The following is a 24,213-nucleotide window of genomic DNA, read 5'->3' as shown; positions in this document are numbered from 1 at the left end:
CAGACCCCTCCCCCCCGCCCTACCGCCCGGAGAACCTTGACACCGCCCATCTTCATCCTAAGGAGAGAGCGGGAGAGGATGAGGTCGGGAGGCAGGGCGCGGGTGACTTCCTTTCACAAAGAACGGAAACCTGCTGGCACGGTTTCCAGGGAGGAGCATCTGCTTGTCCTCGCCCTTCCGCCCTGCGGCTGGCGAGAGCTCGCTCAGGCCGGTACTTGTAGGCTTGCAGGCCTGAGGGTCTGGTAGGCTATCCCCAGGGCCTCTGGACAACTGTCAGTCGCCTGGGTCCCCCACAGCAGCGTTTTCAGTGAAGAACTACGTCCGGGATCTGCGTTCAGCTACGTACTGTATGGTACTCCGCTGTCCATTTGCAGTGCAAGGTGATTGTTCTCATCGGGTTAAGTTCTTGTCATGAACTTCCACTGGTAGTTCTTCAAATTCCTCCAGTCTTTGCGGCTTAACTCTCTTGCCCACCGTTTTATTTTCTTAAAGAAATGTTGAAAGAAGGTGGAAGGATTTGGCGTTCTAACATTTTTTTTTTTTTTAATGTTGGGCATATGCATTTTTTCTACAGTAGGATATCAGACGTCTAGAACTGTTTTGGGGATGAATGTTTTCTTATTGGGATAGTTTGGAACTTGGAAGAGGGAGATGCAGGCTCGAGGAGCACGTATCGGAAGATGAGACCACTCCACCCGACAGGCATGCAGCCTTTGAAAATAATTTAGATAGGTGTTATTTGTAATACTTAATTTCTTAATATACCTGTAAAGTCCTAATTTTAGTTTTCTCCCTTAGGGGGGAAAAAATAAAAAGTCATATCCCAGGGGGATCCTACGGGGTGACTTAAAAAGTCTTAACAGAGATGACACTGATTAAGCGTAGCATGGGCAACAAGAACAATGTGTAAAAGAAGAAATGGGCAAAGGAAAGGAAATACAGTAAAACTTCTTGAAATTACACATTTTCTATTTAGAAATATGGCAGGTATCATGTACAACAAATGTTCTTTGATGCCTGTGTATTATTGTTAGTTACAAGTTGTAGGCAGAGCCTTGACCCCAAGTTTAAATTACAGAAGGAGACCTACTTAATCTCTGTAAGTCAGCAAACTAGAAGCGATTATGAAGAGTGACTCTAATTCTTGCCATTTTAAATCACCATATGGCAGTTTTGGTGTTTTTTTTTTAAGATTTCCAGAGAGTTTCACTGTCAAAATTATTCTTATCCTCTTCTCTCAACTAGAGTGTAAATTTTAATTCCCACTGGGATTGTAAAAGACATTCTTTTCTAGGAAGATAAGTTTTTCTTAATAAGTTTGTTCTGTTTGTCGTAATTCTGCACTTTCCTCAACTTTTACATGAATTTACTTTTCAGTTTCTATTAATCCAAAAAGAAATCGATAGTCATCTATGGAGCCTTCATGATTGTTTTTCACAGACTAACAAAAAATGATGTGTTTTTCAGCTTTTTACAAACCCAAGAGCTTTATTTCTTTTTTCTAAACAGCTTTATTGAGGTATAATTGATACATACCAAAAAATGCACATGTTTAATAGATACAATTTGATGAGTCTGGGCATATACATACACCTGTGATACCATCTCCATAAACAAGGTAATAAACATCTGTCACCACCAGGAGTGTCCTTGTGTCCTCTTTGTGTGTGTGTAGTTAAGAATGCTTTACATGAGATCTACCCTCTTAACAAATGTTTAAGTGCACAGCACAGACACTGTGTCATAGGGCCTCTACAACAGATGGTCTCTAGAACTTACTCACCTGGTATAACGGAAACTTTATACCCATGGAACAACTACCAAAGACTTTTTTAAACTGCAGAGATTCTTCTCCAAAGGAAAAAAATGTTTTCTTTTAGCCTAAGAGATGCTGTTGCTAAAGCATAGTATCCTTTCTATAATCTTGGTTAAATCTAGCTTTTTGCACAACTTACAAATGTTTGACTTTATTTGAAAATGTTATTAGCAAATTAATTTTACAATTGTCTTGGTAGCTGTAGGAGTTTGGGCTGTTCTTTACTCTTTTCTGCAGTTAAAGATTGACTTTAATGTTGAAGACATTATGCGTAAACTATTGTGGGCTTTAAAAATTATATCCTCACTGCAAATGGAAACATAATAAAGGCACGTTTACTTTGATGAAATAAATACAAGGTTAGCTCTTAGTTTGTTGCTGTGGAAATAAGAATGGTGTAAATTTAGTCGTGTTTGGAGACTAAGCATATTGTTTTGGTGGATGGGAAGCTTGAATAGGAGAATTAATATATTACTATCCAGAGAGAATAACTCTTACCTGTGTAATTTTCCAAATGTGACTTGAGATATTATTTGGAGCATAGCACTTTACTTGATGGTCTAAATGTTTTGCTTTAATTGTTTATTTCCCTCTGTAGGGCAGGCAAAAGAAAGACTGAACAAAGGGGAGGAAACCAACAAAGATAACTTTGGAAGCACTGAATGCGGCAAAATAAGAACAATGGATCTCAAGTTCAACAGCTCCAGGAAATATATTTCTATCACTGTCCCGTCCAAAACCCAAGCAATGTCACCACACATCAAGTCGATAGATGATATTGTAGTGCTTGGCATAAATCTCAGCAGATTTAACAAACTTACTCAATTTTTCATATGTGTTGCTGGAGTTTTGGTATTTTACCTAATTTATGGATATTTACAGGTAAAAAATTAGTCATTCGTTTATAATATGTTAATTATTTATAACAAATGAGCTCAACATGGGAACTACTAATAGTTTTGTCCAAGATACTTTCTTTTATAAGATAGCAAGTTTATTCACAAATTTGAGTTTCTTAGTATAGTAGTAGGAAAGAGCTACTTACGATTAAATTGACTGAAAACAGGGATCCAAATTTTAGAGTGAAATACTTTACGTGGGGGAAGGGAAGCCAGAGACAATCTTAAAAAATTAAAATTATGAAAAAATACGAAGTGTTATGTTTTGCAAAATGTAGGTAATTGCAACCATGTGGGGTTTTTTTAATATATAAATTTATTTTTGTTTATTTATTTTTGGCTGCGTTGGGTCTTCGTTGCTCCGCATGGGCTTCCTGTAGTTGCGGCGAGCGGGGGCTACTCTTCGTTGTGGTGCACAGGCTTCTCATTGCAGTGGCTTCTCTTGTGGCAGAGCATGAGCTCCAGGCGCACGGGGTTCAGTAGTTGCACACAGGCTCAGTAGCTGTGGCTCGTGGGCTCTAGAGCGCAGGCTCAGTTGTGGCGCACAGGCTTTGTTGCTCCGCGGCATGTGGGATCTTCCCAAACCAGGGATCGAACCCGTGTCCCCTGCATTGGCAGGCGGATTCTCAACCACTGCGCCACCAGGGAAGCCCCACCATGTGCTTTTTAAAAGAAAATGGTTGAAGTATTGATTGGTATTTTGGAACATAATTCTTACATGAAATTGAATGATAGCACAACAGCCACATTGTAGTTCCCTCTTGATTCCTGGGGCTCATTAAGAGGTAATTTTGCAAAAGTGTATCAGGATGTTTTCTATTTTTCCAAGGGTGTCTCTTCAATCCTTTAATACTTGAATCATCCTTTTCTTGAAGCATCTGTTGTGTTCTCATTCTTGGTTTCCTCTTCTAATTCAACTTTGCCTATGTGATTTTGCCTATGCAAAACATTTCTAACATTGCCACAGTTTGTCTTGTATTTGCATTGTTTTATGGGGTAGTTGTAAACACTTGACCAGGAAATTCCTGACCTTCAAAGACAAGAGCTGGATGGATGAGGACCCAGGCTAGTGTAAACAGAATGTGTGCATGGGGACCATTAATTACCAGTTGTCAACTCATCAGTGGGTATTTTCAGCTGTTACCAACTTTGCTTTTTTATGCAACTCCCTAACATGAGAAAATCTTTGTAGTGGAAGAAAAGGAAAGTGATGTGTTTTCTGAAAACATAGATAATATATTTTTTTTTTTTTTTCTTGCGTTATGCGGGCCTCTCACTGCTGCGGCCTCTCCCATTTGCGGAGCACAGGCTCCGGACGCGCAGGCTCAGCGGCCATGGCTCACGGGCCCAGCCGCTCCGCGGCACGTGGGATCCTCCCGAAACGGGGCACGAACCCGCGTCTCCTGCACCGGCAGGCGGACTCTCAAGCACTGCGCCACCAGGGAAGCCCTAGATAATATTTTTGATATTCTTTATAATCAGAGTGATCTTAAAAATTGTTGTATGCTTTTCCTTTGTTTTATGGAGATGAAATATAAAAGTAAGTATAAAGGAGAAGACAGAATTGTGACTGTTCCTTAGCTTCTGAAAATGCTATAGGGTGTATTAGTGTAAAACAACATGAATTTTAAAATCTTAATATTTATAATTGACTTTTGTACTAGAAGATGATATAAGAATTCAGATACCACAATGAAGAACAATACAAAATAATAACTTTTATCAAATGTTAGGATCTCTTATTGAGAAACTTTTGCTTTCGTTCTTCGAAATACCATTGTTACCAAATAGCTTGGGAGCAAAGTTAGCCATTTTAATGGAAAATGAATTAGAAATTTAAAAATTTCATTAAATTTTTTCTATTTGATAAATGATCAGAGATTTTAATTTACAACTAATATGTGCAAAGTTTCTTTTAAGATAAACCGATTATAATTGTAACATCACTTTGGTGAGAACTGACATTGCTACTAATTGGATATAAAATAGGTTAAAGAAAATGGGATTTTGTAGTAAATTTAGCAATATAGAAAGTGTAATATTTACCTGAGCGCCAGGATATTAATAAAGCTATTTTTATGTTTTATAGTTTATAAACCAGAAATATCCTGAATAACTTACAGACTTACTTGAACGTGAAATCTAAATTTAGGGAATTACACAGCATCCTAAATGTACAAAATCAGTTCAGGATGTTTTTAGAGGCTGTGTTTAGTTTTTCTTCGAACATAAGTTTGTCCATCAATTTCATCTTTTTAAAATTTATTTCAAATACAGCTGAAATATATATATTTGGTGGATAGTTTGATGCATTCAGTTAAGCCAGATAGCTTTATTAGAATACTTCTTAATGAGATTAAGAATGGCTTTTTAACAATTAACAAAAACTTTTTTCATGATATAACATTTTTAAGAAGAGTAACCATTTCTCTATAAGGAGAAGTTTTATATAGTCTATGGCAAAAGAATTCTAAAAAATAACATTAATTATCGATTTGAACTGATTATCTTAATATTGGAAAACAGGCCTGAGATAATAGACTTCTAATGAAATATGCTTTTTATAAGAGTACCTGAGTCCTTGAATCAGCTGCCTTCCTCATTGTTTTGGGCAACTCTTTTAATTTTGGTCTTTTAAAAAAAGCAAAAAGCATAGGAGGGGGTTGCTTCCTAGTTCTTCCTCCCCTGCTTCCTGTTCTGCTGATTGTCATACCTGGATATCTACTGTCACTTCTTTGGAAAGGCCTCCTAACTTCTCTAATTTTACCTCTCAGAAGCCTTACAGTTTGGATGTTTTTTTGTGCATTTTGTTGTTGGGGGTGAACCTTGGTTTCTATTAAAATGCTGTGCTTATAGGAATGTGCTGTGAGGTAATTGGTCTGCCCCTGGGACTTAAACAGTGTTCATGTCTCTCTTGACAGGAATTAATATTTTCAGTGGAGGGTTTTAAGCCCTATGGCTGGTACCTTACTTTAGTGCAGTTTGCATTTTACTCCATATTTGGCCTAATAGAGCTTCAGCTTATTCAGGACAAAAGGAGAAGGTATGTGGTTTATTTGTTTTTATTTTTTGGCAGTTAAGTACACGAGTAGTAGTTCATTTTTATTGTTTTATTTTTTGCGCACATGGAATATGTTATACGTGAAATATACATTTCCCATTAATAAAACATTTAATACCCAAGAATTTTTATCAGTATTATCAACTTATTAAAAATATTAAATATGGTATTTCCATTATACATTGAAAAAAGTATAATGTTATCAGATTAAAAAATGTTTAGGGCATTCGTTGGCGGTCCAGTGGTTAGGACTCCTCACTTCCACTGCCAGGGGCCCAGGTTCGATCCCTGGTGGGGGAACTAAGATCCCACATGCCACGCAGCGCAGCCAAAAAAAAAAAAAGTGTTGTTTAGACTCAATAATAAGATAGATCTTCTTAAAATAGGAGAAAGTATTCAGTTGTACATGTATGTTTTTATAATGGAAATAGGTGTGATTACTGAAAAATTTATGGTACTACATAAGAATGGTGATATGAAATATCAATACCTATTTTTATAGTGGTTTTTGAAATGCATAGTTAATGTTTTGTTTTGTAGGATATATTCCACTTAACATCATCGCGTTTGTAATGGCCAGCAGTAGGAATTGCATTCTTGACCATTAGAGAAATTTCATTATGTTCCCTTTTGTCAAAATTAAAAGAGTTTATATGACAGTAGCTTTTAAATTAACGACCACCTAGGTTTGAGAAATATCTTGAAATGTTGTTAATGGCATATTGAGCAATATGCAATTAAAACCTAGTCTCATATCAAAAGGTGGTTGGGAATTTGAATATAACATTTTCTTGGTAAATTTAAGTGTGGTTATCCTGTCATATCAGATCCTAATATGTGAATATTTCATGTATATATTGAACAGTTTAAATGTAATAAGGAGCTATAATGTTGACATTCTTCATTCATTATCATTCATTGATAATCCTTCAGTGAAAAAAAAAATTTTTCATAGCTACTTTTTTTTCTTAAATGTTTCTGATGTTTGTATGAAAATAACTATAAAATTTTAAATATTTAAATCAGTAACACCAGTATTTCTTCATGGGTCTAATTTTACCTCTCAACCTCTATTGCCAATAAATTATTATAGCAGCAATGTTAAAAACGTTTGAATCTGAGGAGATCTTCTTTATTATTTTCATGTTCTGAAACTCTACAAGACTTAGCTTAGCCACAGGTGGTAGAATAGAAAGTAATTAAATGTGTCTGTCAGGACTAATATATATGGAAGCCTGGCTTCCATATATATTCATTATGTATTGCAAACTGCTGGACCTCTGATTGCTTCTAAAATAAAAGAACCCAATGCTGTATTTATTAAATGAGAAAGACACAAAGATGATGCATCTCCTAACTGTTAAATTTTAAAAAGATACAACTCCCTCTCAGCTACCAAAAGATGGGGAGTGAGCCTCCAGTCATGTTTTTCCCAACCTTTAAACCACATAACCATAACATATTTAAAGTCATTTGTGTTTGATTGAAACATGAGTGAAGGAATTAGGTAGAAGAATTTATAGACCTATAATAAATGTAATTAGAAGTTGAAAACTTTTCATTCCAAGGCACATTAAAAACTTTTTTAGAAAAATATAGGTGTATTACAATGAAAATATGCCCAATCCCCTATTTCTGAATTTATTTGAGTGTATATATATATCTGAATTTAAGTGACACTGCTCTTTAGACCTTTAATAAGTCAAATTCTTTGCTTAGGTTTTTCTCTCTTCCTATATTTATATGAATACCCATGTACTTGAAGAGTACAGAATTTGTGGTCAGAAAACATGGCTTTGAGTCATGTTACTGCCTCCTATTGTGTCAGTACCTCAGGGAAGTTTCTTAAATTCTCTCTGTTTCATTTTGAGGATGAAATATGGTGATGTGTGATATAGCCCATCATAGACTAGAATACCCTAAATATACTCCTAAGTATATTACTCCAAAGTTTATATTTCACCAAAGATCATCTTGTAACTTCAGTGTTAATTACTCTATGTGAGTTTTTAATAAAGGAGATCTGTACCAAATTGAAAAGCCAAGGGGCTTATCAAAGTTACGACTTTCCCATCGTATCTGAAGTAGTAAGCAATTGGGGTATTCAGAGAGAAACAGTGAGAGTCCTAGAGGCAAGATGACGAAATCTAACCTCATTTCGCCAGTGAGAAAGCAGACCTGGAGGAGAGCTGGGATTTCCATGAGCTCGTACCCCAGGCTGCACTCAGAATTGGAACCTTTTGAATTTAGGTTTCTTGAGTTCCAGGCCGGTTTTCTTTCTTCCTTTAACTGTGTTGCTTTTTTAATCTTGTGATTCTTCCGACCCGAATTTTTATTTTCTGGCCGCGGTTTGCAATTTATGGATGGGGAAATTTGCCTCTTCTGACTTTTATCATTACCTGGAGAAGTGGTACTGTCCTCCTTCACTGATACCCCACTGAGAGTTAAACCCCATGGACAGCATAAAAGCCAGTGTCTGTGTACACTGATGCATAACGGGCATGCCCAATTATTTCCACATGGATTTTAAATGTTGACCACTGTGTTAGTAAAGTGTAAGCAAAGGTCTCAAAATTGAAATGTAAGTGGAAATGATGCATTTTAATTGAACTTATCTAGTAAATTATTTTGCCTTATATCTAGCCGTATAAAAAATGTGGAATTTTGTCGCCTTGATTTAAACATGAACACAAATCCCAAAATGGAAACTAGATCTAAAAATGCAACATAATTTAATTATATGAATCATGCACCAATGTACAAGATTAGTATCTTAGACCATTAAGTATCTTGTGAGCATACGCTCACAAGACCAGCTCAGAGTTTATATGAAGATACCAAATTAAGAATCTCCTTTAGGAAATCCAGTTAGAGCCCAAGGTAGAAAATTTGGGATCATGAGGAGAGTCAGATTCCTCATCTGAAAGCTGATTGTTTTAACATTTTATAGAATTACAGCATTAGAGATGAATCATAAGACATTATGGTAATAAAAACCATGTCTGGAGTTTTAAACCACCATGTTCTTTTTCTAGAGAAATTCTGCTCAGGTTATGCTAGCAGAATGGATAGATGTATTTTTCCTAATGCTAGATGGAATGTTAGGAAACAACAATTTAGAAGTTAATTAACTAAGGTTCTTTTTCCCATTATAGAAGCCAATTTTTTTTAATCAATTCTTTTTTTCTAAATTTAGTCAAGATGGTTTTTATATGTAGCTATAACTACTGTTAAAAAACCCTAAATGTAATAGCATTTATACTTTCAGTAAGAGTCTAAGTAACTCTCTAATGTACTACTTTTTCAGACAGTTGAGAGTTCTCACTTACAATTGATTAAATAAAGGTAAATTGTTATTTTCACCAACATTCTTTTATACAAGTTAACACTGTTGTAACTTTAAGAATAGTGATAATTTACCGATATTTATAGGAATATTAAACAGAAATTAGAAGAGTCATTAGAAATTTACACATTGTAAACACATTCTCTTACAATAGTATGAATTGGGTCCCAAAATGAAGATTTTAAAAATTGTCTTTTACAGAATACCAGGAAAAACCTACATGATAATAGCTTTTCTAACTGTGGGTACTATGGGGTTATCAAACACTTCCTTGGGCTACCTGAATTATCCTACCCAAGTCATCTTCAAGTGCTGCAAATTGATTCCTGTTATGCTAGGAGGAGTTTTTATTCAAGGTATAGTAATGATATATTTTCATACTGTTTGAAATTAATAGGATATGTTATGGCATCTAGCATTAGGAAAAACATTAAACTTCAATTAATATCTTTAATGAACAGTCTAGATATTGTAACACTTCTGAGTGATACCTAATAAAAAAAAAAAAGCTATTATAAAAACACCAATACTTCTGTGATATACCTCAGGATCTGAAATCAGTGATTTGGAGATTTGGGAAAAATAAAAATCGTATTTTGTTTTATTCTTTTAATCTGGAACCTACTACATTTCCAGAAATACTGTATTTACATATTGAAGGCCTAGCTCAGAAGTACCTGGGAAGCTCTTTGTTTCAATTCTTTCATTTTTCTACTCTCCAGGCCTCTGTTCTCCACCTCCATTATACAAATGGACGATTCCCATGTTGAAGTAAAGCTTAAGCTGAGCAAGTGTTTTTTAACCCACTCTGCTGACTGTTGACTCCCTAGGATCCCAACTAAATTACAAGCTATGTGAAAATAGGAGTAAAAGAGGAGGCAATGATAGCGACAAGCAGTAGAAAAAGTTTTTGTTTTGTTCATCTGTCATGAGGAGTATTCATGTTTTGATAATCACTAAAGTTCTTATAAAGCCTGACTTCATTTTATGCATTATAAGCCTTCCCGAAAGAGCCTTTTAAAATGAAAATGTGTATGTCAGCTACTTCACATATAATTTCAGGATAGCTGTTCACACAGGAAAAAATAATGATCTCAATTTCCTATTAAAAATCACATTTCACGTCGTAACTGACTTGGCCTGTATAATATCTCCATAACAGTCCTTCCAAAAAGTTACACTATGTGATTTCATTATTTAAACTTGGATGTGCTAAAATAAGTTAATCCTCACCAACCTAGAAGTTATCTGACTATAGTATTTGCAAACATATATAGCCTGAATAACTACTCTGGTTTCTTGGTAAACTTACGAAGTATAAGAAAATTCATAGCCTTATGTTATACATAAAGTAAAAGAGGCACTAGTTTCCACAAACTTTTAAAATGTTCATATTTACTCACTATCATAAGAAGGATCTCATATCTAACTTATAATGACATTTTGGTGCTCACGAGGTAATTTTGATTTTCAAAGCCCATCTGTGACTGTCTCATGCCTTGACCTAAGCGCTCGTGATCATTTTTGACATTGGATATAAAAGGCAGTCCCTGCTCTACTTGTTTAAACACGTAGATCTAAAACTGTGCTGAGTGGGTAATTGCATAATCAGGTTGACTTACATTTATTTTGCACAGGAAAGCATTACAATGTTGCTGATGTGTCTGCTGCCTTATGCATGAGCCTCGGCCTGATATGGTTTACCCTAGCCGACAGCACGGTTGCACCAAATTTCAACCTGACAGGTAAGGAATTTGCTTGTATTCCTAGATTTTGTAGGTGTTTCGGTTTAGAGTAAGAATTTTTACAGTTTCATGAGGGTTTTAAATGATGGTGTGGCATCTGTGATTCTCATATCTAACATAAAGCTTTTGGACTTTCCATATAAGATGTAGTAAAAGTATCACAACTCTGGAAACTTAACAGTTGTTTTTAGTACTCTTGTATAGTATTTTGACATGACAAGAGGCTGTGTGCCTAGATAGAATCTCCCATTATCAAGTACGTGACAGACCAATTTCTTATGAGCTGAATTGGAAATACACACGAGTTATAGGAGGATCACAGTAGTAATTGTTATTCTCATTTTCCTAAAACAAAATGAAACTTGCAAACTTACATTTCATTGTTTTAGCTTAAAAAAAGAAAATTATGCTGTTCTTTAATATTGAACTGTGTAATGTAAATGTGGTCATAACCTTAAAGTGCATAAAGCTTCCACCATAAACACTTTTCCTCATGGTGTGCCACGTGGAATTTTCTAAATTAAATTTAGATCTTTCACGAAGAGAATAGGTATTATAGTATGTTTAGAAATAAATAAGAATAAAAAACAGTGTTAGAATCTTGTTTTTAGTCTAAAGACTTTACAGAGATTGCTTATTATATATACAGTATTGTCATTCTTAAACTATTGAGTGTTACTCATAAGGTTATTTTAGTTTCATCCCACTTCCTAGCCTGATACCTGACAAAAATAGTTCTTTCAAAGGAACTCTGAGAGAACAGGGAGAAAAACAAAGCAAAACAAAATAACAATAACAAAAATAGCAGCATATATAATATACATATATCAGCAGTACAAACTATAATTATTTGTGAGGAAAAAAAAGTATGAAGTAATGAAGAAAATCATTTACGTCAACTTTGCTGTTCCTTCTAAGAATCAAAATGTTCCTGACCAGTTGTTAGTCTGTTTCTTACTAACCTGGTTAATCACGCTAAGTTAATGGATTCAGATCAGCATCTTAGAGCAGCCCTTTAAACCAGCCTTTTACAGACGATGCTGGTAGAACCTATGAGGTCTGTTCTTTCAGCTTTGATCATCCAGAGTACGAGTGATCCTTACTTCAGTGAGAACGCTTAGAGTTGCAGGTGTTTCTAACATGGTTTAGGTTTTTCAGGAACACTTTGTTTTCGTGTCAACAACTGCAGAAGGAAGATTATATTTGAAAACTGAGAGGAAAGCTATGTTAGAGGGAGCGCTTCACCGTACAGCAGAGAGAATGATGATAGCTTGCCTCGCACAAAGGTAGTGGAAGGATAGAATGAGGCGCTGGAAGAATGAACGTGAAAGCACTTGCACGTGCTGGGGTGAGGGTGATGACAGTGACGGAGACAGCTGGTTTTGGTGGTCTGTAACTTCTCAGTATAACTCAAGTGCTCACCCTTTCTGAGTTCCATGGGAATGTTTTTTAAGGGCGTGAGAACCTAACGATTCCTCATCATTGAGAATAATTGATGAGCACTTATCAAAGTCCCTGATCTATGAGTGTATTGTCTGAAGGAGATTAGATTAGCTATTAAGATGGTTACTTACGGCAGACATAAATAAAACTTTGGTTGTATGAAGTGAATATATCAGAATTTACTTATTCAAGTAAATGTCCTCCTTTAAAATATTGAGGTAATTCAGATGCAATTCAGGTATTTTCATGCTGTTGGCATTGTTCAGAACAGTTTTGGGATGTCTTTGAATAGCCTTTTAGGAGTTGGGACGTTGTTTCCCAAGTCTTGGATACTAGCATGTCTTTTTCTTTCGAGGACAGATTTGATATTTGAAACAAAGAAAAGAGCGTTCAGAATCAAGTTTGGTGAATAAAAATGTATATTTAGGTTATATTTAGGTAATAAATACCAAAGCTAGATGATAAAAAGTCAAATTGAAGAATAAGTATGAAAACTTGAAAATTCTCAATTAAGTACATACACATGTACATTTATTTTTCTGCTACCCATTTATTTTTTCCATGATACGCGGGCCTCTCACTGCTGTGGCCTCTCCCGTTGCGGAGCACAGGCTCCAGACACGCAGGCTCAGCGGCCATGGCTCACAGACCCAGCTGCTCCGCGGCATGTGGGATCTTCCCGGACCAGGGCATGAACCCGCCTCCCCTGCATCGGCAGGCGGACTCCCAAGCAGTGCGCCCCCAGGGAAGCCCTCTGCTACCTTTGATTGCTTATATATTTTTTAAAGATAGAGAAAACTTCAAATCTTATCAGACTCACAGATACAACCAAGGTTGCGTTTTTTTGTTTGTTTTTTTGTTTTTCTTTGGTAAAGCACCATGACTGGTGGCCAGTGTCCTATATACTTGCAGGTAGTAGCGTGCTTCTCAGGTACACATGCACATTTGTATGAGTGTGTTGAATTCCAGATTTGTTCATCTCAGTTGTATGTGTTATTTTAATTATACAATAATTAAATATTCAGAAATGAGTTTGAAGAGAGAATTCTTTCTGTGAAAACTAAGTTAATTAAAACACTTTGACAAGTCAATAAAATCACTGTTGAATTAAGTGTGGGTAAAAACTGGGGGGAAGCATAAAAATATGAAAGGACTCTATACCCTGATTGTTTCACAAGTTTCTAAGCTTTTGGTGCACTTTTTAAAAACAACTTGGAAATCATAGAGACTGTGTGTTCTGAATGCAGCTTGCACAAAGGAAAGTGCAGAATTTTAGTACAGACCCATACTCAGAGAAAAGGCCTTAACAACTGCATTATGTTTATGTGTTTTAAATTAAATATTTTAATAATATGGGTACTATTTTTACGCTTTCCCTCTTCCTTTGATTGTTTGAATTAACTGACTAATCACCAATCCCAATAGATGATCTAAGAATCTCTTATGTATTTGTTTAATACAGTGTTTCTTTCAAACATATAATCTACTTAAAAGCAGAAATATTATTTGACATGATTGTGAAACACAACAAGGTGACAGCATTAATGCAATTTATTAGTATTAGTTGTTTTTTTAATAACATCACCTACATGCCTGTTAAAACTGGTTGTGGATAAAAATACCCAACTCTGCTGAGCAAATGTGATTTAAGGTCTGATTTTGGTTTTTTAGCCCAATTAAATTTCTGATAAGTCTTGATTATCGTTCATATGTTTAAATGAGGAGGTTATTTTTTTCTTCTTCCTTCTTGAAGGTGTGATCCTCATCTCCCTGGCACTATGTGCAGATGCTGTCATTGGAAATGTCCAAGAGAAAGCCATGAAACTTCATAATGCTTCTAATTCGGAAATGGTAAATACTCTAGTGCTTTTTCTTCACATCATACAGACTCAAAAATGACGATATACTTAATTTTATGACATAATTATGGTATTGAAGACTCTCATTGCAATTTTAAACTAGTTGATCATCATTATTTTCATAAAAGTAGTATGTTCAAATATTATAGGAAGGTAAAAAGTAAAATACCATTATCACTGCTGATACCTTATTGCAAGCATTTGATAAATTTTTTCCTCTTTGATTTATGGAGTTTGGGGCGTGTTAAAAAAAATGCTTTGTTACATCATTTTTCTTCTCTCTTTGTATTTGGTATTATTTGCCATTTAGAAATTTGTAATTTACATGTAGTTTGGCTTATCTTTTCCTTCATGACTTCTAGCTATGTATTATGATTGAAAAGGGCTTTTCCAACTCTAACATTTAAGAATTTTATGCCCATTGCCTACTAGTTTTATAATTTCCTTATTTATTAAATCTTTGATCCAACCAAAACTTTTAAAAAAATTTCTTCCATATGGCTATCCACTTTGCCCAATATCATTTATTGAATAATTCACTTTTCCAATTTTTACTTTAAATACCTTCTTTTATCCTATCTTATTCTAATGCAGGGTTCACAGTTTTATTCTTTCAAGCTTATTTCTGCACCAGAACCATATAATGACAGCAGCTTTATCACCATACATTTACCATCTGTTAGGACTAGCCACCTTTGTTCCTTTTGTTTTTCAGAATGTTACTACCAGTAGTTATTCTTGGGTGTTCATATCCCCAAATAAACTAGAAACCCATTGGTATTGTGATTGGTATGGCATTGAATTATAAATTAATTTAGGGAGAATGGCATCTATACACTTGATTCTTTCAGTCCAAGAATAAGGTATGACTTTCCTTTTATTCAAGCGTTACTTTTAAATGTCCCTTAGATTTTAAAGTTTTCTTTGTATAAATCCAGTTATTTTTTATTGAAGTTATTGTTAGGTGTTTCATCTTTTTGCCATTATTACTGCAAATAATGCCTTTTCTTCCAATATATCTTCTAGCTGGTTGGTGTTTGTATATAGGAAGGTGGTTATGCCGTGTTTGCATTAGTTTTGTAGCCCATCACCTTGCTAGACAGACAGAGCACACAGCAGTAAGGATATGTAGGGCTGGTTACTTAGCAGAGTGGGGCATCTTTACAGCGTCCCTAAGAACATAGGAACTTTAATCTTGGTCAGGAGTTTTCTTGATCATCATCACCACTCTCCCTAGATAAGATACGATCAGAGAATTAAGGAATTGGAAGTAGGTAGAAAGAATGTAATGCAGTGGTTAAGACGTAGGCTCTGGACTAAGATAGCCTTAGTTCTCTACTAGCTCTCCCGTTTGAGGAAAGTGACTTAATATCTCTAAGTTTTAGTTTTTCCATCCGCACATTGGGGAATGATGATTAAGAGTGCCTGCCTCTTAGGTTGGTTGTGAGAAATAAATGGAGTAATCCATATAGAGTGTTATTAGCACAGTACCTGACACATAGCAGGTATTTAAGTTTGATGATGACACTGTTTCTGCCTATAAGGAGTGTAATAGAAAGATTGGTAGGAAAATTGGGAAATTAAGCAATAGGTATGTCATATACTGCTTATTTTCATTGTATTTTAATGTACTTGCAAACTTAATGTTTGGGTTTTTTCATGTCTAATAAGTAGTTTTAGAGTATCTTTGTTTTGTGTATGTTTTTAGGACCCCCAACATTAAAATCTGGTTTGAATTCAGTAATTAAACGAGGCAAAAAATGAATAATTAGGTAACCATTTATGAAAGGATTAGTACTGCTGTGTTATGTTGTACCTAAAATAATGTGTAAACTTATAAACGAATCAACCATCATTTCCAGAAAATTACACCACATTGAAACAATGATGTTACTTTTAAAATGATTTCCTCTACAGATTTAATGAAATAAAGAAATTGAGCCATATATTGAAAACCTTCATTTTACACCTTTGGTTAAATAGCACTTTTTTCCACTTTATTTTTCTCTACTCTAGGTTTTGTATTCGTATTCAATCGGTTTTGTGTACATTTTATTGGGATTGACATGCACTAGTGGATTAGGCCCTGCAGTAACATTTTGTTCAAAGGTAAACACTAATCACATTTTTAAAAATAAACATCTTCCATTAATTAGTTTCCTCTGTATTTCTAATTCCCCTTGTCCAAAAAGACTGTTTTATGTAATTTGATAACTCCTTTAATACAGTATATGTAAATCAGAAATTATTTCAGAAATGAAATGATTTATATTTAAATTTTTTTATCCTTGCTCGTTCCTATAAGTTAATTTTTAAACTATTCATAATGTAGAAGTTGGGGATTTTTAATTTCATCATTGTTTTTCCATTAAATCAGAACTAAATCAGAATCTTTGCTTGACTGCATTGTTGCTTATTATTGCTCAGAAAGTTGATTAAAATCTGTAGTTTTATTTCATTTATAGTACCTCAGGGTTTGTTTTGCATTTTTCTAACAGGCTTTTTTATATTTGCAGGATCCAGTTCGGACCTATGGTTATGCTTTCCTTTTTTCCCTCACTGGGTATTTTGGAATCTCTTTTGTTCTGGCTTTGATTAAAATTTTTGGTGCACTTCTTGCTGTAACAGGTAAGAACGATATACTTGCTTAGATTATGAAATAAGCATTTAAATTTTCTTTGATATTCTTTTTCACAAGGTAAGGGCAGCATCTGCTCTTCATTAAAAAGAAAATTGTCGGGAATTCCCTGGTGGTCCAGTAGTTAGGACTCGGTGCCTTCACTGCCGGGACCCGAGTTCAGTCCCTGGTCGGGAACTAAGATCACTGAAGCCGCACAGTGCAGCCAAAAAGAAATTTTTTTTGAAAGAAAGAAAGAATATTGTCACATTTCACCAATTTATTCCTTGGTTTATGGTATTTCTTTAAAATTCTAAAGGAAATGATGTTTGATCTGAATTTCTTATTTGAAGGTTTAATTTTAAAATCAAATATATGCATTTATCTAGATAGTAACTTTAAGTACATTAAAAGATCTTTTTATTAAAAAGTATGATGGGATGAATACCTTCCAGGAAAAATACTGTATTTAATCACTTTTAATTTATAATGGAAAATTACAGTTTTGTCACACTTAAAACATGCCAGGTATATTTTAAGCAAAGGTCTTGGGGCCTTTCGTTTGTACACTTTCTAGAACCTCAACCAGATGAGCTTCCCTTTTCACTAATAATTATTATGCACGTGCTCTGTGCAAGGACTTTGCTTGGCATGTCAGAGAAATGGAGGTTGTTACTTGCTTTGCTTTGGAGGAGTGAGGGGAGCAGATGCAGGGCTGCAGGTGAGGCCCAGTGAGGGGAGCAGATGACTCCAATTGCTGCCTCATACTGTTTGCCAAAAGAATGGTCCACATGACAAATGCTCTCAGTATCTCCCATCTGGAGAGAGCCCTGGGTGAAGCCCTTCAGGATGGGAAGCCGTGTGACCTGCCATGAGGAGCGCTAGGCTGGGGTGTGAGAGGAGGTGCAGCCCAGTCCCAGCCCTGACGTTTAATGATACGGGACCTGGAGAATAAGTCTCTCCTCTTCCCTGGGCCTCGTTTCTCTCTTTTGTGAAGGGATTGTGTTGGACAAGATCATCTCTGTCAGAGATCTGTAGAATTTACATCCATAAGGCATTTACACCTTACTCATTTACCTGATTTTGATTTTTCACGGTTTTAAGAGAATATTTATTTTAATACCACAGACTAAATGAAACAAATGAATAAATGCCCACTCTGTAAAAGTATATTTCTTCCTAACTGTTCTCTTTATTTGCTCACATATGACTCTGCTTTTTAAAGTATACATCCCTAATGGTAAGTAGAGGGAATTTAATTGTAGATTGGGCCATATCAATAACCTTCCAAGTCAGCTCATGCTGTCAAGAAAGATCACAAATGCATACACTTAGCTTGGGTTTCAGTTTTGTTTGTAAGATAGTAGCTGTTCAAAAAGAGTCTGATATCAGTCTGTATGTGTTGCTGAGCCCTGTGATTGGTATAAAGAAATGTGAGATGCAATCCTTGTGTTGAAGGTAGCAGGCAGGTGTCTTTCTCTCTCACGTGAGACAAATCCAGAGATGGTAATATAACAGCTAACATGTCCATAGCCCTTATTATGTACCAGGTACCATTTTAGCTATTTTACATATATTATTCATCTTAACCTCACAATGATCCTATAAAGTAGGTGCTATTATTGTTCCATTTTAAAAATGGGTAAACTGAGGCACGGGCTGGTTAAGTGGCTTGCCAAGTGATCAGCCAGCTAGTAAGTTGCAAAATCAGTATTTCAACTGAGGCCGTCTAGCTCCAGACCTGTCCTCTTAACCGTATGCCATGTGTCTCCCAAGCTGGCATGGTAGCTCCAGCTCCTTAGGAATCCAGTCCCTCTGTTCTGCCATCTTCGTCCTCATTCCAGACAGGGTGGGTGGAGAGAAGATGAAAGACACATCCTTTTCTTTATGGAAAGTTCCTACAAACCACACTCCTAGAGACAGCACTTCTGCTCACACTTCGTTGTCCAAACTTAGTCCCGTGACCACACCTGACTGTAGGAGAGGCTGGGAAGGTATCCCAGTTAAAAGTAGGGGTCTTTTTACTAAAGGAGTAGGAAAAATAGATTTGGAGAATCGGGCTCTAACAGTTTCCAAAACAGCTTCTTCATCTGGTATTCATTCATTAATTCACGCTTTGAAGATTAAGTGCCAGGAACTACAGAGTCTGTGGAAATGAGGACAAGGAACTGAGTAAAGCACACAGTCTAGTGGTGGAAAGGTGTACCGGAGCTACGTGCAGAGTTCCTCTCTGCATCTGGGTGGGACGAGGGAGGAAAGCTTCGGGCCATAATCCTTGAAGGACACTGTACAGAGGACTGGAAAGATGTCTCACGGTCTTACCCAGAGATGCCCACCACTAGGATGTCCTTTAGATTGCTGCTTTTAAAGATACGGAATCCAATCGCATCTTCCTTGGAAAAGTCCTTTCTTTCCTGTCAGACTAAGTACGTCTCCCTAAAGGATGACGTGCCTCCATAGCCTCATGGCCTCCATCAAGCACTTATTATAGTTGTACTTTAAATGTGACTCTATTATTTATAATGTTTGTAACCCTGCTAGCCTATAAATTCCATGGTAGCAGGAGCAGTGACTTTCTGTTTGATTTTCTTCTTTTTTCGCTTTCCTTTGTTTCCTTGGCACCTCATATAGATCTTGGCACACAGTAGGCTCTGTAAATATTTGTTAAATAAATTATTTCCGAAATATTACCAAGACAATAGGCGCATTCTAAAACCAACCTTTTTCTCCCTACAGTGACAACAGGGAGAAAAGGAATGACCATTGTACTTTCATTTATATTCTTTGCCAAACCATTCACATTTCAGTAAGTACTTTTTAATTCGACAAGTTTCTTCTCTACCTTTAGATACTTTTGTTTCACGTCTACTCTTAAACAGCCTTAATTTTTTTGTAAAGAATCCTTTTCATCTTGACCCAAATTTATTGCTGTGTCTTCTGCTGTTTCAGAAATGTATGTAATTATTTTGAAGAAATCATTTTGTATACTTAAATTGCCTAACCAGTCCCAATGCACATGTGACCCTGTTTCCAGTATAAATGAATGTGAGTGATGTGGTGAGATTAAGGGACTCCCCTTGCCCTGGTGAAAATATATAAATTTTATATATATACATGTATGGTTTTTAAAATTGTTAAGTTTATTTGCTGTCTTTTCCCACAAAGGATTTGAGTTAGAGTTGTACCCTAATGGTTTTCTTAGTTTGTGGTTTTCGGTGGAAGCATTGACTGTTTTCTTTACTGTCTAGTATGTATTTGAAATTAGCATCATTTCAACTTATATTCGTTGGTAATTGAGAAGATTCAGACTTAGAAATTACTAATGTACAGTCATCCCTTGGAATCCATGGGGTACCGGTTCCAGGACCCACACATATACCAAAATCCAAGGATGCTCAAGTCCCTTTCAGTCAGCACTTTATGTCTACGGGTTCCACATCTGCACACACAGACGGCTGACTGTATATTTATTGAAAAAATCCACGTATAACTGGACCTGTGCAGTTCAAACCTGCGTTGTTCAAGGGTCAGCTGTATGAGCTTAAAGGTAACCACAAAATAAATTTTCAGCAATGTATAGTCAGTCTTCTGTATCCATGGGTTCTGCATCTACAGATTGAATCAACCAACTACAGAGCAAAAATACTCAGAAAAAAAATTCCAGGAAGTTCCATAAAGTAGAATTTGAAGTCCAACTCCTACCAAAAGTCTCAGGAGTATGTTTAAAGCCCTGGATATGTAAACCTGCCAATGGCCTTCTTAGGAATTCAATTCAGCAGTCCAACTAGTTGGGGTAAAATATAGAGAGATAAAAAGGGACACATCCTGAGATAGTAGGAGAATTGGCATTGACTACTACAATGAATATCTGGCACCTATTTACATAACATCTACATTGTGTTAGGTATTATAATAATTTAGAGATGATTTAAAGTTTACACAGAGTTGTACATAGGTTATATGCAAATACTATGCCATAAATAAAGGACTTGAGCATCCACTGATTTTATTGTCCTCTGGGTAGAGGGGGTTGGGTTCTGGAACCAGTCCCCAGCTGATACTAGGGACAACTGTATTTATAGAAGACTTTGTTTGTTTTCTATAAGTTAGTTTCTCTTTCTGCAGGGGCTAAGTAGGCCGTTGGCAGGTTTACATATTCAGTGCTGTAAACATAATCCTGAGACTTGTGGTAGGAGTTGGACTTCAAATTTGCTATTATCCTCAAAGAAATGAACTACATTTAGTGTCTTGTAAAATGCTTTTCCTACATATATACTTAACATTAAACATATAGAATTCTATCTAGTGTGATCTAAATATTATTTGTAAAATAAAACAAATACTGTTTTATTTAGTGCTCTTAGTTTAGGTACCCAGTAGCAAAATTTTATTTCATTGAGGAATTTTTGTGACATCATCAAATTCTGTGGTTAATGACAAATTGTTACTCTGACATTAATCTTTTTTCCTTATTTTTTTTCTCTTAGGTATGTATGGTCTGGTTTGTTAGTTGTCCTTGGTATATTTCTCAATGTTTACAGCAAAAATATGGACAAAATAAGACTCCCATCGCTGTATGATGTGATAAACAAAACAGTGGAAGTGAGGAGGTCGGGGACGTTGGCACAGACTGTCTAGGCAGCGATTCGCTTTATAACGTAGAATTAATGCATCAATCAATTAACTTTCCAAAGGGACTTTTATAAAAACCAGAGGCTCTGAAGGCATGCTATCATTTGTGGATGGATTACATGTGAAGTCGCCCTTTCTTCAGAATCTTTGTTGGACTGTTTAACTTCCAAAGCAATCAAAAGAGCCACACCCAGCACACCTTAGAATGAAACATCAAGATGAAGGACTGTGACGCTTACAGTCTGTTGAGAATTTCACTGGAAATGGACCATGTTGCAAGAAAAATTGGATATCATTATGACATATCAAAGAAATTGATATGTAAATGCAGGTTGTTTTCTTTTTTCCGTTCCATTTTGGTGGTGTTATTTAAATTGATTCTCTGTTGTAAGAGTGAACTGATGGTTTAAGTCTAGAGAGAATAACTTCATTATAAATAAAAATTATTCTCTGATTTTTTCTTTAAAAGAATGTGATGGAATTGGGGGAGTGAAGGTTGGATTTTGTTATGAAGATGGAGAGTACAGTGTACATAAACTTTAAAACTGAGGCTTTTCTCTGATCATTTAAAAGTATTCATTAGAGAAAATGTGCTTTACATTTTCTGTGGAATATAGGCAATAGAGTAAAAAGAGTCATCATCCTGTATCCTGTAAGTATGTATCACAAGCCAGATTTCCTATTATCCATCAAAGGTGCTAAAAGATTTCATGATTTGGATTTTTAAATTGAAGGGAGGGACTTCCCTGGCGGTCCAGTGGTTAAGACTTCACCTTCCAATGCAGGGTGTGCAGGTTCAATCCCTGGTCAGGGAGCTAAGATCCCACATGCCTCGTGGCCAGAAAACCAAAACATAAAACAGAAGCAATAGAGTAACAAACTCAATAAAAACTTTAAAAATGGTCCACATCAAAAAAATCTTAAAAAGTAAAATAAAAATAAATTGAAGGGAAAACAATTGATGTCTTAAATTACTATAAAATAATAAAATTATCATAGTGTTTCTTAAAAATGAAATTTAATTTGACAGCTTGAAGATGAAATTGGATAAATTAAAAAGCACAAGTAGATTTAGCCAATTAGCAACAATACGTTGCTTGCACAGTTGGGTTTTTTTGTTTCTTTGGGTTTTTTTTTTAGCGGTACACAGGTCTCTCACTGTTGTGGCCTCTCCCGCTGCAGAGCACAGGCTCCGGACGTGCAGGCTCAGCAGCCATGGCTCACGGGCCCAGCCACTCCGCGGCATGTGGGATCCTCCTGGACCGGGGCACGAACCCATGTCCCCCGCATTGGTAGGCGGACTCTCAACCACTGCGCCATCAGGGAAGCCTGCTTGCACAGTTTTAAGTCTAAATTCAGAAAGATTTTGGCCCTGATGTTTTAGCAGTGAGTTTTGGAATTGCTTCCACTGTATTAAAAAAAATCCTATTAATCTTCATTTTCAGTGTAAATGTTGGTTAAAACAGCTTAATATCCATGCTCTTAGTGATATCACATATTTTGTGAGTATAGTATACTTGGAATATTTAATCTCATTCTTAAAATTCCACTGTATTCTGATGGTGACCTAAACCTGTTTTGTGCATATGTGGGTGCAGCAGATCCCATGATAATTTAAGGATCTAGCCCAAGAAATTCTGCCTGATCTTCATGTGTCATGTGTTAAATACTGTGGGTCTTTTTCCCCAAAATGATAATCATTTTTAAAGTTTTCATATTTTAAAGTGAAAGGAATGTTAATTTGCACTTCATACTACTGCCTTAAACTCTAAGACAGTAAGGATTTGTGCTTTTTAAAAAAAGTTAATTTTCCTGAATCCTTGATAAAATATTATAATTTTAACTTATCAAGTCATCCTTTTATCCCCATACTTTTCTAATGTTTTTGCCTCTTACTGCCTGTTACCAGCTCCGCATCCCACCTATGCCATCCCCAATTTTAAATTTAGCACTGTTTAAAAATCAGTTTGTAAGGGCTTCCCTGGTGGCGTAGTGGTTGAGAGTCCGCCTGCCAAGGCAGGGGACATAGGTTCTTGCCCCAGTCCGGGAAGATCCCACATGTCGCAGAGCAGCTGGGCCTGTGAGCCATGGCCGCTGAGCCTGCGGAGCCTGTGCTCCGCAACGGGAGAGGCCAGAGCAGTGAGAGGCCCCCCGCGTACCGCAAAAAAAAAAAAAAAAAAATCAGTTTGTCAGGCTAACCCTTTACACTCCATTTCCTTTGTTGACCTGCCATCAGAAGGAGGTAAACTTCATCTCACTTATTTGTATCCATGGAATAGTAGTAGTATAAAATACAGAATAATTTCTGTAGTGAAGGAAATAAACATTGGGATGTGTACTTTGTGCCAGATTTAAAATATGACCTTTCATGAATATGTCATCCCAGCAACCAAAAAAAGTACTAATAAGGGAATTTAAAATATTAATTGCAGGAGTTCCCTGGTGGTCCAGTGGTTAGGACTCTGTGCTTTCACTGCCGAGGGCCCGGATTCAATCCCTGGTTGGGGAACTAAGATCCCACAAGCTGTGCCGTGTGGCCAAAAAAAAAAAAAAAAAAAAGAATAAATTATTAATCGTAATAGCCAGTATTTAAGTGCTTGTTAGGTACCAGGCACTATTATTCGTGCTTTATGTGCAATAACTTAATCCTCACAACACCTAAGGGTATTAGCTTCATTCTACAGATGAGGAAGCTGTGGCATTGTGACATTCGTAACCTTACATAGCTAGAAAAAGCCAGAGCTGTCAAGCAGTCTGGTTCCAGATTCATGCCGTTAACCACTGTGCTGCCTCTC

At 36.1% G+C, this 24,213-nt stretch overlaps 1 protein-coding gene across 1 annotated transcript; it reads left to right on the top strand.

Annotated features, from left to right (window-relative positions):
• The first annotated feature begins 2,422 nt into the window (after positions 1 to 2,422).
• On the top strand, positions 2,423 to 21,877 carry SLC35B3 (solute carrier family 35 member B3). The gene is made up of 9 exons (XM_007466392.1): positions 2,423 to 2,698; positions 5,637 to 5,758; positions 9,324 to 9,478; positions 10,760 to 10,867; positions 14,064 to 14,161; positions 16,186 to 16,278; positions 16,686 to 16,797; positions 19,523 to 19,592; positions 21,274 to 21,877. Exons 1-9 carry the CDS (start codon positions 2,498 to 2,500, stop codon positions 21,422 to 21,424), a joined length of 1,110 nt encoding a protein of 369 aa, XP_007466454.1. The 5' UTR covers positions 2,423 to 2,497; the 3' UTR covers positions 21,425 to 21,877.
• The last annotated feature ends 2,336 nt before the right edge of the window (positions 21,878 to 24,213 follow it).

The sequence above is a fragment of the Lipotes vexillifer genome, unplaced genomic scaffold (genome assembly GCF_000442215.2).
Source record: "Lipotes vexillifer unplaced genomic scaffold, Lipotes_vexillifer_v1.1 scaffold444, whole genome shotgun sequence".
Classification (NCBI taxonomy): domain Eukaryota; kingdom Metazoa; phylum Chordata; class Mammalia; order Artiodactyla; family Lipotidae; genus Lipotes; species Lipotes vexillifer.
This window is presented reverse-complemented; position numbering and strand designations above follow the sequence as displayed.